The sequence below is a fragment of the Peromyscus maniculatus genome, chromosome 19 (genome assembly GCF_049852395.1).
Source record: "Peromyscus maniculatus bairdii isolate BWxNUB_F1_BW_parent chromosome 19, HU_Pman_BW_mat_3.1, whole genome shotgun sequence".
Lineage (NCBI taxonomy): Eukaryota > Metazoa > Chordata > Mammalia > Rodentia > Cricetidae > Peromyscus > Peromyscus maniculatus.
Window position 1 is genome coordinate 43,859,067 of NC_134870.1, and position 13,345 is coordinate 43,872,411.

Genomic DNA, 13,345 nt, shown 5'->3' on the forward strand with positions numbered 1-13,345 from the left:
ACCTTTGTGTTTTTGTTTTTATTGCTGTTGTTTAAGATTTATTTTGGATCGCTTCTCAGCCTTTTGGCTAAGATCAAGATTTATTTTGGTTCTTGTTTTATGTGTATGTGTGTGGGCCTGAGCACTATGTGTGTTTAGGTCATCATGGAGACCAGGAGAAGCACTGGATCTCCTAACTGCAATTACAAGTTGTTCTGAGTTACCCACGGTGGGTACTGGGAATCAAACCCAGGCCCCCTACAAAAGTTCCAAGTTCAAGGGGGAAACCCTGTCTCAAAAATGAAGGTGGACAGCAACTGAGGAAGACATTCAACATCACCTTCTGGCCTTCACGTGCACATTCACACACATGTACATAAACCCACACACAAGTGAGACTCTATTACACATAGTATTCTGTAATATTCCTTTTCATTTAAGACTAGTGGAGTATAATATACACATACAAATATATACAAGTTTTTTGTATGTCCATAGGTTTTCAGTATTCAAGTAATATTGCTTTAATAGTTGCCACTGCAGAAATGATTGAAATTTCTTCACTCTTATTGATGAGCTTTTAGTTTCTTCACAGTTTGTCACTAACATGAACAATAAATGTCCTTTTCAATGCTTTTGATTGCTTCCTTGGCAAACTCTATGAACCATAAGAATGAAGACTAAATGCTTTTTAAGGCTCCTGAATGGATTGCCATTTACAGCCTTTTCATGAGAATTCCTCTCCCTCCAGCTTCAGCAGTGGCCATGCATCAGACATTGTGTTCTTTGGTTGTTTCCTGCAGGCAGACAGTGGAGCGTGTCACACTGCAGAGCCAACTCCAACAACTTCTAGAAGCCCAAAAGTCAGAGGGCAAATCACTCCCGTCTTCACCCAGGTAATACCAGTCATGTTGGTGTTTGAACTGTTGAGTATTTGAAATCATTAAATCTCCTTCTAGTATTCCATTTAATGTTTTTCAAGAAAATGACGACAGAAAACATTTTAATTTAACTTGAGTTCAAATAAACTAAAAGGTATCACAATGAAAAGTCTGTGTCTGGGGTCACAGGACCCAAAGTCGTCTCCAGCTTTTCCATTTCTTTGTGCCACAGCTACAAACAAGTCATGTTCTCTTTTGTTGCCTTGTGAAATGAGAATAAGAACATACAGCTTTACTAGACCATTGGAAACAGAAGTGAAGAAATTCACACAAAGTCGTGGGTAAACAATAAAGCAGAGAAATGTTGTAGCCGTGAAGTTTGGAGTTGTTATGCTCTGGCTACAGCTGCTAGAATGGAGTCTTTGCTAATTGTTCTGGAAAAACCATTAAGTAACTCCAATCTTGTTTTCCATAGATTGATAATCATATTAAAGGTCGTGCAAGGACCGATGGCTGCATTTAGTGCAGTAAAAAAATCATCTCACATGTCCTTCCTCTTCCTTTCAGTTCACCCTCCTCACCAGCTTCTAGAAAGTCCCAGTGGAAAATTCTAGATGCAGATGATGAGGCTACAGGCAAGAGCAAAACAGGAGCCCAGGAAGGAATACAAGTTCTTGGAAGCTTATCAGCATCCAGCAGGGCTAGGACCAAAGGAAAAGACGAAGACTCTGACAAAATCCTACGTCAGTTATTGGGGAAAGAAATCTCAGAGAATGTCTGTACCCAGGAAAAGCTGTCATTGGAATTCCAAGATGCGCAAGTATCCTCTAGGAATTCGAAAAAAATACCTCTAGAGAAGAGGGAGCTGAAGCTAGCCAGGCTGAGGCAGCTGATGCAGAGATCATTGAGTGAGTCTGATACAGACTCAAACAATTCTGAAGACCCCAAAAATACTCCTGTGAGAAAATCAGACAGGCCCAGGCCACAACCCATTGTGGAAAGTGTGGAGAATATGGACAGTGCAGAAAGCTTACACCTGATGATAAAGAAACACTCTCTGGCATCAGGACGCAGGTTTCCTTTCAGTACAAAGGCCTCCAAATACCTGGATGGGCACAGCCCATCTCCCACTTCAGAGAGCAGTGAACCAGACTTGGACTCTCATTGTCCAGGCTTGGGGATGACTCCTCCAACCCAGCCTTCTGCAGACCCCACTCAGTCCAGCCCTGACAGCTCCACTGCCCAGAAAGTTGCCACAAGCCCCAAGAGTGCCCTCAAGTCTCCATCATCCAAGCGCCGGACATCCCAAAACTCAAAACTCAGAGTTACCTTTGAGGAGCCTGTCGTGCAGATGGAGCAAACGAGCCTTGAACTAAATGGAGAAAAAGACAAAGATAGGGGCAGGGCCCCCCAGAGGACTAGTGAATCAGGGGAACAAATGAAAAGGCCTTTTGGCACGTTCCGATCCATCATGGAGACTTTAAGTGGGAATCAAAACAACAATAATAACTACCAGCCAGCCAACCAGCTGAAGACCTGCACACTGCCCTTAACATCACTCGGAAGGAAGACAGCAGATACCAAGGGAAATCCTGTGAGCCCTGCTAGCAAAGGAAAGAACAAGGCAGTGAGTGCTACTTAGAGATTGTGCTTGTGTTACTTTTAATTGATAGCGTTAGTGTTAAAGCCCAGGTCACTGACTTGTGCTACCTTGAGAGGGTCACCTCAAAATTCAGAAACCCATATATATAATGAAATGTGCCAGGTTAAAATATATACCCTCGCTGGGCAGTGGTGGAGCACACCTTTAATCCCAGCACTCGGGAGGCAGAGCCAGGCGGATCTCTGTGAGTTCAAGGCCAGCCTGGTCTACAGAGCGAGATCCAGGACAGGCACCAAAGCTACACAGAGAAACCCTGTCTCAAAAAACCTAAAGAAAATATTCGTGTGTGTGTGTGTGTGTGTGTGTGTGTGTGTGTGTGTGTGTGTACCCTTGCACTTCCTTTGGAGAATGCAGAGAGAAGTGGGTAAAGAAATCACAGATTAGGTCTGGACTCTTTGTCTTGTGCTTTGGGCATGAGGGGCATTTATACAAGATGAAACTACCAGTCAGCATAAAATCAGTCCTTTGTTGGCATTGATTCTGCCTTGGGAAGAGTTTGTTCTCATGGACTAGGTACTCTCAAGTCCAACTTAAAGGCACATAAACAGAAACCCCAAACTACTCAACTCGAATGACCTTTGGAATGAATCACACACACACACACACACACACACACACACACACACACACACACACGGACTGCCACATGGCCTGATCCTACACAGATCTCTAAGTGTTGATTAGATACTGGAGAGACTGAGTGCTTGCCAGGATGCAGGAGATGGCAGAGTGCACTGTGAAGTCATTTATAACAGCGTTTCTTGGAAACTCCTCCGTAAGTCAACATCCCATGATAGGATGATAGGAACATCTTTCTAGGCAATGATTTCTGCATGTCCTGTGTTTATCATGCCACCAAAAGCAGTACAGCAGCCAAAAATGCAAAAGTCCTTGCATTAACTAAGACACTCAGTGGTGTCAGAAGCTCAGAATTTTTCTTCGTTGTGTTGTTAAACTCCCATTACAACACAGTCTTAAGAACTGTCTGTATTTCTCGCTGTGATACCAAATCAAGTTTTAGTTAATATCTCTTCAATAGCCTCATCACTGACTTTTAAATTGTCTACCAACTACTTTATCATGGATTTGTTTCATTTAGCGAGGGCACACTCCAGCTAAGGCACCAGACTTTTTGCATTAAAAAAATTAAAGCCTAATTTTTTCCCCAAATAACTTAACAGAGCCTCTGGATCGGCAATAATGCTAAAGTCATTTCCACAGTTTCCCACGATCTTTTCCTCTAATGTATCCTGCATGCCTTGCATTAACCGGGACCTGTGCATGTGATGAGCTTGTTGCATGCTTTCGGATAATTCTTGATTGCACTTCTCTAGGAGATGTACAGCAGCTGTCTCCATCTTCCCTCTAACGTGCGGGTTGAAGAGCATCTGCGTGACTACGCACGGTATGTGGCGTGGGGTGCACTGTGAGGCCCTGCCATGCCTTTGCTTGGAGTTGCATGAGCTTTGAAATGATGTATCTGCAACACTTTTAAGCCGGGGATAAACACCAAGGGAGAAGAAACTCTTCCCCACAAAGAGACATGGGTTCAGGTGGCAGCTAGGTCCTAGGAAGGCAGCTGGTAGCCATTGGAGGATGGGGCGGGGAGGGGGGGCTTTATCCCAGTATCAATCAGGAGAACCTACTCTGTGCACAAACTCACTGTGTTTCTCAGTTGACTTTGGACCTTCAGTTTGCATTTTAAGGGAGCATGGTGCCAAGTAAGTATAGAAATTTGGTTCAGTCATGGGTAGAAGGGGTCAGCTGCCTGTCAGAAATCAGAATCTAGAGTGTGAGCCAGGGTTTTGCTTCAGTGCTACTTACAAACTGCAGGTGCCTTTCATCATCACTGTGCTGTCCTCAGGGGAAGCATGCCTCTGCCTCTGCAGAAGCTCTCTCACTTAGCACAGTGACCCACTTCCAGTCCAGAAGCCATTCTGATGAAGGTCCACCAATAAAATAAGGGTCTTCCTCAAACAAAATGTTCACAAGTCCATATGCATGGACTATGTGTGTACAAGAAAGAGGAGCCTGTAACCAGTGAGTGGGACTCCTCTTGGGCAAAATCCTTCTGAGGTACAGCATGTGTTTCCAGACCTGGCAGCAAGTGGGTGGAGTGACCGGAAAGTAGCCTAAGTTAATGTGGTCAGTGCCTTTTGATTGGTTTATTTGAGAAGGGTTTCGCCTCAAACCCCATTTAAAAAGCAATCTGTTGGTTTTAAAACATTTCAGTAATTTGAAAGTCAGGACATGGTATTCAGCATTTCTCCAAAATCCCCCAAAGAATGTGTTTACTATACATACAGATTTTAGTTCAAAATACTAAATATCCAGAAAAAAATCTTTCTTTTTTTTCCCCCTGTCTAGATCAAATTTAGTCTGCTTATGTCTATATCCATTCTGGGTGGAAAACAAATATTAATCATGTTAGAGAATATCCTCGGGGTCTCGTTAATTCAATGCATTGAAGGAACAGCCTTAGACTCCTCATAGTCACTAGTGACCAGCTGACAGTCTAAATGCAGGGTCAGGACTGCTTCCAGCCATCCTGGGACAGAGGCTCCCGTTCAGTGCCAGTGTTAGAGATGGGAAAGGGACAGGGAAGAGCGTCCTCTCAGACACTGGTCCTCCCCATCTTCTGTGCCTCTCAGCCTCATTCCCTATGCTTACACACTCTCCCGTGCCCGTCTTGGGTTGCATGTGTCGTCTTGGTGCCTGGAAATTTCTGCCTTTGTCCCTGAGACAAGGAAGCACAAAGACTTGGCAAACTCCCTGGGAGCAGAGAGGAAAATGCTTCTCATTTCTTCCAGGCTCCTACAGCAACTGGGAACAAGATAATTAGTGTTACAACAGATTCTTCCTGCCAGAAATGTTTCACCCGGTCTTTCTTTTTTACAAGGAAAGGAACAAAGCTGAGCATTTTAGTCTAATAGGATTACAAAACTTCAGAGTACAAAATGAGATTATGGGGCCACTCGGATGAGTAGAGCGCTTTTCCTACTGCAATTACGGGACAGTCCTTCTGAAGACTCAGTCACTGAGCTAGGAGATTTAGTGACAAGTTTGAATTCATTGCCAAACATTTAGAAAATCCAAACAATATGTATGTATAGTCAGTGTATTAAATAAGCATCTAGCCCTCTTCCTCTCACTGCCCTATATCCTAATACATACATTACTATGGTTTTAGTTTAACATGGGTTTCCATGAAAAAGAAGTCTAGTTTGTTTGTTTGATGTTTGTTTCTCGCATTGGAGAGAATGAATCCTTCCTATTCGCTCTGCATCATATGCACACAGATAACACAAACCTAGCCTACTCCACAGATGAACCAAGAATGCCCCTCTACTTGAAATAAAGATTCCTCGGAGGAACTGGGGCTAGCATGAAAGGTTTAAATGGACAATATATAATTAACTCTGGTGCCTGCAGCATTTACCTGAGTGCAAGTGTTCATCTGTCTGTCAGTGGTGACTTCAAATCTTGACCAAAGAACTTGCTAGAAGATCAAGTGGTTCCTTGAAATGGTGGAGGGCTGCCCCGACTTTGGGTGGAGATGTTGACAGCCCCCTGCTTCTGACCCTCTTGTTAGCAGACATGAGATGGTGGCATCAGCTCCAGGACTCTGGAGTCCCAGCCTGGTTTCCAAGCATTTCATTTTGAGTTTGTCAATGAAAAGTAGGGAGTTTCGTAGTGGTGGCACATGCACTCGGGAGGCAAAGGCGGGTTGATCTCTGAGTTTGAGGCCAGCCTGGTCTGCAAAGCGAGTTCTAAGACAGCCAAGTCTATACAGAGAAAGCCTGTTTAAAAAAGAAAGAAAGAAAAGAAAGAGAGAGAGGAGAGAAAGGAAGGGAGAGGAAGGAGGAAGGAAGGGAGGGAGGGAGGGAGGGAGGGAGGGAGGGAGGGAGGGAGGGAGGGAGGGAAGAGAAAGGAGGGAAGGAAGGAGAAAGGAAGAAAACAAAAAAGAAAAAGAAAGAAGGAAAGGTAGGAACAATAAATACAGCATTTTAAAGACTGTCATTCAGCTCTATACAAGGCTACAATCACAGGGTGAACAGCAAAGAGTCTGAATTTCAGTGGCCGTTAAAATTAGCTTCATCCTCATTGCTTTGAACAGCCTCCTCAGCATATCAACTCTGGAAGATGACTTGATTTACAGGAAACAGATTTATCTTTTTGTTTGTTTGTTTGTTTTGTTTTTTTACATAAGTTGACTAGGCATTTTCATAACTCTTGGGGAATACTTGCAATCTCTGGTCTTAAGATGCCAATGAAGTATTCATTTGCCAGTTTGAGTCTGCCTGAGAGAGCTTATTCCAGACCTTGGCTATCTCCAGTCACATCCCCTCTGACCATGTGGCACTGTTTCCTGAAGGGTTGATACCCCAATCCTAGCACCAGCAGTAGAGAAGTCCTTCAAAAAGACATGAAGCAGTCAAAACTCTTAGAATGCTTTTTATTACCCATGGATTAACCACATTAAGAATTAGACATCCAGAGCCAAGAGCTAATGTCAAATATTTTGCATAGATCTCAAAGTGCCCAATGCTGCTTCAAAGAGAATGATCTTTTTGGCCTAGGGCTGGGACTGATGTCCACTACGCCACTGGTGAGCTCTTGCTCATAGAGAGGAGAAAGGAGAGATCTTCCTTGGAAACCAAAACCACCCCATCAGAATGCATTCTTTGGCATGCTGACCCCGACTTAATGAAAATCAGAAATCCTAAGACAAAAGCTCATTTCTCCATTTCCTTTCTGTTTTTCCTACTCCTGAAGGTTCCAGCTGTGAATTAAGCCCAAAGAAGAGATGTATCCTCCAGTGTCATATCCACACCATAAGTCAGGACATCTTTGAATATTATGAGAACAGAGCCCACCCATAACCTCTCTGAAGGCTGAATTTTAGAGATATATAGATTGATTGAAATCAACACAGATATAAACCTTGTCTGGGCCATTTCTGTGAGTTGCCACACCTCTTCCCCACTTCTGTCTCTCTGTCTGGGAACTGGGAAAATAGCTTAATCCTCCTCCTCCTCCTCCTCCTCCTCCTCCTCCTCCTCCTCCTCCTCCTCCTCCTTCTCCTCTTCTTCCTCTTCCTCTTCCTCTCCCTGTTCTTCTTCCTCTTCCTCTTCCTCTTCCTCTTCTTCTTCTTCTTCCTCTCCTTCCTCTTCTTCCTTCTGCCTTCTGCCTTCTTCCTTCTTCCCTCTCCTTCTCCTTTTTTTCTTTTCAAGACAGTGTTTCTCTGTGTAGCCCTGACTGTCCTGGAACTTGCTTTGTAGATCAGGCTGGCCCAGAACTCGGAGGTCCACCTGCTTCTGACTCCTGAGTGCCAGGTTTAAAGGCGTGTGTCACCACCCCTAGCTGACAAGGCCACACGTTTCTTTTCAACATCTTTATCAATAAGGAACATATTTAGGGGAACTGGGAAAATATCCCAATCAGTAAAGAAGACTTGAACTTAGAACACACATGAAATGTCAGTCATGGTGGTGTGGCCTTGTAGTCAACAGACAGGCAGACTCAGCCTGTTCTATAGCCAACCAGACAACCAAAACCAGTGAACCCCAAACCAACAAGGCACCCCAAACTCAGGAAAGGCTTTAGACACCTCTTGAGGAACAACACTTGAGGTGACCCTCTGGCCTCCACACACGTGTGTACACATGTGCATGCCTACCTGCACCTACACAGTTGTACTTATGTAAACATATAGCCACACGTGCACTCCCATACACAAAAGACACATCTTTCCCAAAGTAAGGCATGGTCTCTAAACTTAGACAGGTCATAGTGAAGAGACTCAAAGGTTAATAGAAATAAAAGGCAATACCAGAGCTTCATGAGCACAGTCACCCTTGAGAGAACCCTTGTACTCCCAGTATCTAGTATGGTATCTGGCATATAGAAGAGGCTTATAGAATATTTGGAAAGAAAAAGAACCTAACAGAGGAAAAGGAGGTAAAAGTAGGAAAAGAAAGCAGAGCAAAATCTTGTCTCTGTTATCCTATGGGGGTGGGGTATTATTATGTATGCCCTTTGGATACATTTGAATCCTATATCCCCCTTCTATAGTAAGCTTCCATTTGAGAATTACAATACACATTTAATTTAGAACCACAGTTCCACCTTTCAGTAGATAAACTGTGTAGATAGGCTACAAGTAAAAGTGTAAGAGAGGACATACTTAGCAAGCTCTTCTTTTGGTTAGCAAAGGGAGTATGTGGTGGGCTGCAGGCCATGGCACACTGATCCCGTAAGTTGCTGTGGGATCGCCACGTGCTGTGGAAATACAGCGTGTGCCTAGATGATTCAGCACCCTGGAGTACATGAAAACCAGTTATTTAAATATGAGTCTCTCCTCCTTTTCAATTTTGGTCACTCAGAATGCAATTTCATATCCAAGAGTGAAATCAAGGCACAACAATTATCTCAATGATTCGTGCCAGAATTACCCATTTTTGTTCTTTTGAATTCTGGCAATTGGAGATTGAATAATTGAAGGATTCGGGGAATACTGAATTATTATCATATTGAATGTCTCAAATTAACAGTTTGCTTGGTTTGGACCTGGCTTTCTCTAAATCAAACTAGGTTTTTCCTGCAGAAGGAGGATTCTCTTGAGGGTGTTCAAATTAACATACCCTATCTTGAAGCAAAGGTGCCCTTTCAAAAAGTATGAACTATAGTGTCTTTAACCTAGAACTAAACTTTTTAACTTATTTAATGGAATTTTCATCAAGGTTATATAAATACACATGAGTAATAATAACCAAAAAAAAAAAAACCTGGCTGTTCAACAGTCAGGCATATATGGAGGAAGGGCTGGGGGGACCCCACCCCTTACTACTGAACTGTTTGCTGGTAGATTTGAGGAGAAGGGATCGCTGCCTTCAGATGTGTAGTAGTTACTGTTGTAACCGCCTCAGTGGATTGCTCTAATTCAATGCTCATGCCGGTGGTCCTGCTTAAATTAAGTGGGTCACAAAACAAAAGCAAAGGGCATGAATCTCAGAGAGGAACTAGCAGAGATGGAGGGGAGGCACACTGATACAAAGCGGGGGAGAGAAGAGAGAACTGAGGGAGAGAGTGATCAGAACATATTATATACGTGTATGAAATTGTCCAAGAACAAATTTAATCAATAAGGAAGCTGTCTATGTCTTGCACCACCCCCTCCATCCACTCTTCATATTCTTCTGAATCGACTGTGCCCTTTTCTCTCAAATTGTCTTCAGTATTCTGTATTTCTAAATACAATGTTCATAGAAACTGTCAGTTTCCCTATCATCTACTGGCATCCCTCTATAGACGATAAAAACATGAGTGCACTTAAAATAGCCCGGCAAATATTCCAGACGCTTTGCACATCTCTGCTCTTTTAATCTTCACAATGATATCTATGACACATACTATTATTATCCACATTTTGCAAACTAGAAATAGACATAGATGATTATGCATCTTGCCCAAGATTACACAGTAATGATGGTTATAAATTGTGGAGCCAGGATTTGAGTTTGAACAGTCTGGCTCAAGAGTTCATAGCGACAGGAAGTCCTATTTTAGCCTCTCCCTCCCTCCCTCCCCTCCCCTCTCCTTTTTTTCTCTGAGGGTTTGGATATTGAACCCAGGGCTTTATGCCTTCTGGCCAAACACTCCACCACTGAACTACATCCCCTGACTGACTCTTCTTATAAACCCACAAGGACTCAATCAGGGGTGGGGGGATCCCAAGATTTCCTTCTCTAAGCTCCATACTCACTTTTAAGTTCACACACATGAGCCCTTAGGGGACACGCTCCAACCATGTCCAAGCCATGCCAGTAAGCAAGCGTGGTTTTGAGGTCACAAAGCCACACTCTTAGACTTGTCCTTCATCCAAGTGTTAGAACCATTACCAGAAGCATCTGATTGTATCTTGTGTAGCAACAGTAAGAACTTGGTAGTGGACAGGCTTGCCCAGGAGCACAGGTTAGCAGCTCTGTGGAAGCTTTTAAATGGGATGCATCTAATACCTCAGGAAAATGAATGTATCTCATCCAGAGGAAAAATTCACTTATACAAGAACATCTGTCCCTTTGTCCTCTTCTTCCACAGATCTAGCAGAGAGTAAGTATTAAGCAGGAAGCAGCACTCTTGTTTCTGAGTTTTCTATTTCCCGTATCTTCACCTATTTGTAGACTTTCAACATGCCACTCAGCCATCATCCATAAAAGCATTCTTTTCAAACTTTCAAGACTCCGGCTTCCTGTGGAATTCAAAGTGTCACCAATGATTCCTTGTAAGAAAACTATTAAAAAAAAAAAAAAAAAAAAAAACTCTTGCTTCCATTCTACCAGCAACACTATCCTTCCTATGATATTTGTCTCTGATAAAATTCCCTTGACTACAGAGTACCTGGATTCCAGTCAGGGTGGCTCAGAAATTGCTCCTGCAGCCAAAGTCAAAAGTATTCAGTGAGTGTGCGTTTTTTACATGACGGTTGCTTTCATTACATTTAAACAGTGGTTTGTAGGAAAAGCAAATAATTTGCCTTCTGGAATGAAGTGCCCTTCAGGATGGTTTGGGGATGGATAATTTCCATTTTTGGTGAGCTGCTTAGCAGCATCGTCTTGTAACTTGACCATAGTTTTATCTAATTTTGGCCTGTGGTTTCTCTTCTACTTAGGCATAATGACATCAATAGAAACATGAAGAAAACCTACAACAAAAAGCACATTGCTGAGCCAGAGTCAAAGGAACTCTTCTTATGAGTCACTCTTCTTATTAGTCTTCCACATGCCCTCCAGCCACCATTGGGAGTTACTGGAGACTGTCCACTGTGGCAGTAAGACCACAAGAACAACACCTCACCAGCAGAGCAGAATATCTGGATGCCTTAAATTTATAACCTGAGACTTGTTAGAAGATACATTTTGGACCGTAACTGTATGTAGAACTTGTTTGTTTTTTTAAGATGCTATTTGAAAACGTGATTGGACAACATATGCATTGAAACCCTTGATGTTTGGTTGACTCAGCCTTCTCAAAGCACATCCACCAGGCTCTGACACCGTTGGTGCTTTGGCAGTTGCATGAGGATTTGCTAGTGTTGATTGATATTTCGTTCCTCCGTTACAAGGGCAGCTTTGGTTCAGCGCAGTGAGGCTAGGTCACCGGTATTATTTTCTGTCAAGAGTGTTTTTCTGTCATTTCTACTTTTTTAATAAAGAAAATTAAACATTGTTAATAGCCACGTCTGAGCACGGGGCATCTACTTCCTATTAAATCTGTGACCGTCTGATTTTTTTTAAAAGGGTCTGGAAATATTTTGATTGCTGATACTTGATATTAAGGACAAACTGGGCTGTTAATCTCGTTTCCTGGGGTGGGGGTCAAATAAAACATTCTATACTTCATTAAGCACAGAAAGATCAGACAAGTATGCAGAGCAAGCTGTCCTTCTGCCTTCTCAAAATGCAGCGTTGACATGGGAAAACACTAACGACAACTAAAGATTTGGTCCTTTCTTGGGTCACTTTTTTCCGCCTGCAACACAGGCGTGAGGCTGTCTGATCCCTGTGGGAGACAGCGTGGAGCCTAAGTTCACAACAGCTTTCTTGTTGACGTAGCCCCTTTAATCCCTGTAATCAATGACTTAGAGGAAGGTTCATATTATCATGGAAAAATACATTTCTGTTGAAAGTTACAAGAGTTTTATTTTCAAAGTGTTGGCACGGCCTATGAAAGGCTGTCAGGTTGTCACTTAGGAACAGAATGTCTTCTTACCAGCAGGAGGGAGCACGCACACTGCTTTAGTGACTCTTCGAAATGTCCCTGCCATGGAACGTGGGCCCCAGTACACAGAGCAAGCCAAACGTCTGAATCTGAAGGTTAGGATTGCAAATGTGGGCCAACTTCATTTCATGAGCTACAATGACATATAGAAGGAGTTAATATCTGAGTGTCTTTTATGCACCCGCCACTATGTGGCGATATCACCATCCCCGTTTTATAGATTAGAAATGCAACTTTGAGGACACTTATGTTCTGTGTCCAAAGTTTACACCACTAGATGAGACATTGGTAAAAAGCCCGTTCATTATCCTTGCTGCACTACCCTTCAATCTTATGCTACACTATCTTCCTGGGACAAGGCCATGGACGGCTCTTTGGTCATAGACGAGCAACATTGCCTTCTTGGGAAATCAGGACAATGGTAAGAACAACCTCCACACACAGCTCAAAAGAAGGTTCCTTCCAGTCTACAATGCAACGTGCCTGTAAGTTTCAGTGAGTTCAGTGTGTCCTCACTTGAGTCCTGCAAGTGGCTGCTACTGCATAGCCTAGGGTCAATTCTCATGGTGCCTTGTATTCAAACAAGATGCCTTGTGTCTTGTTTGGGGAAGTCACCACTTCTGCCCTGTTTGCCTGCTTTGCTTCCTCACATCTCACTGCTGTGGACTAGTGCTTGACATTCTAACAGAGGACACTAGGCAAGCCCATATGAAATGGGCCTTCCTGTTTCCTGCCTGATGCAAACGAGGCCACAGGAGCCACATAATGAAGTAACACGTGGTTCTTGGCCCAAAATGTGGCCTGCAAGAATGGAGAGCCTGATAGGGTTCTGTCTATCCCCAAGAGGTCCCGGTACCATTCTTAAATGTAAAAAGTGAAGGGTCTGAGTACCCTGAAGATTTTTAAAGCAATACAGGTAGCTAAACATAGCAAAGAGGGGCTGAAGCGATGTCCCAGCCGTTGAGAACACTGACTGCTCTTACAGAGAACAAGTGTTCAGTTCCCAACAGCCACATAGTGATTCATAACCATCTATAACTCC

The 13,345-nt window shown here is 43.2% G+C and overlaps 1 protein-coding gene across 4 annotated transcripts in view; it reads left to right on the forward strand.

Moving 5' to 3' along the window:
* The window catches only part of Sncaip (synuclein alpha interacting protein), a 138,419-nt gene extending 126,662 nt beyond the window's left edge, over positions 1-11,757 (forward strand). For 3 of the 4 annotated variants that reach the window (XM_076555245.1, XM_006987480.2, XM_016006023.3), the window contains exons 9-12: positions 783-875; positions 1,428-2,487; positions 3,858-3,928; positions 11,195-11,757. In XM_076555245.1, the coding sequence (XP_076411360.1) occupies positions 783-875; positions 1,428-2,487; positions 3,858-3,928; positions 11,195-11,279 (1,309 nt within the window). In that variant the 3' untranslated portion in view covers positions 11,280-11,757. The remainder of the gene's footprint in view (positions 1-782; positions 876-1,427; positions 2,488-3,857; positions 3,929-11,194) is intronic. The other variant, XM_042263848.2, reaches the window with a different exon arrangement.
* The last annotated feature ends 1,588 nt before the right edge of the window (positions 11,758-13,345 follow it).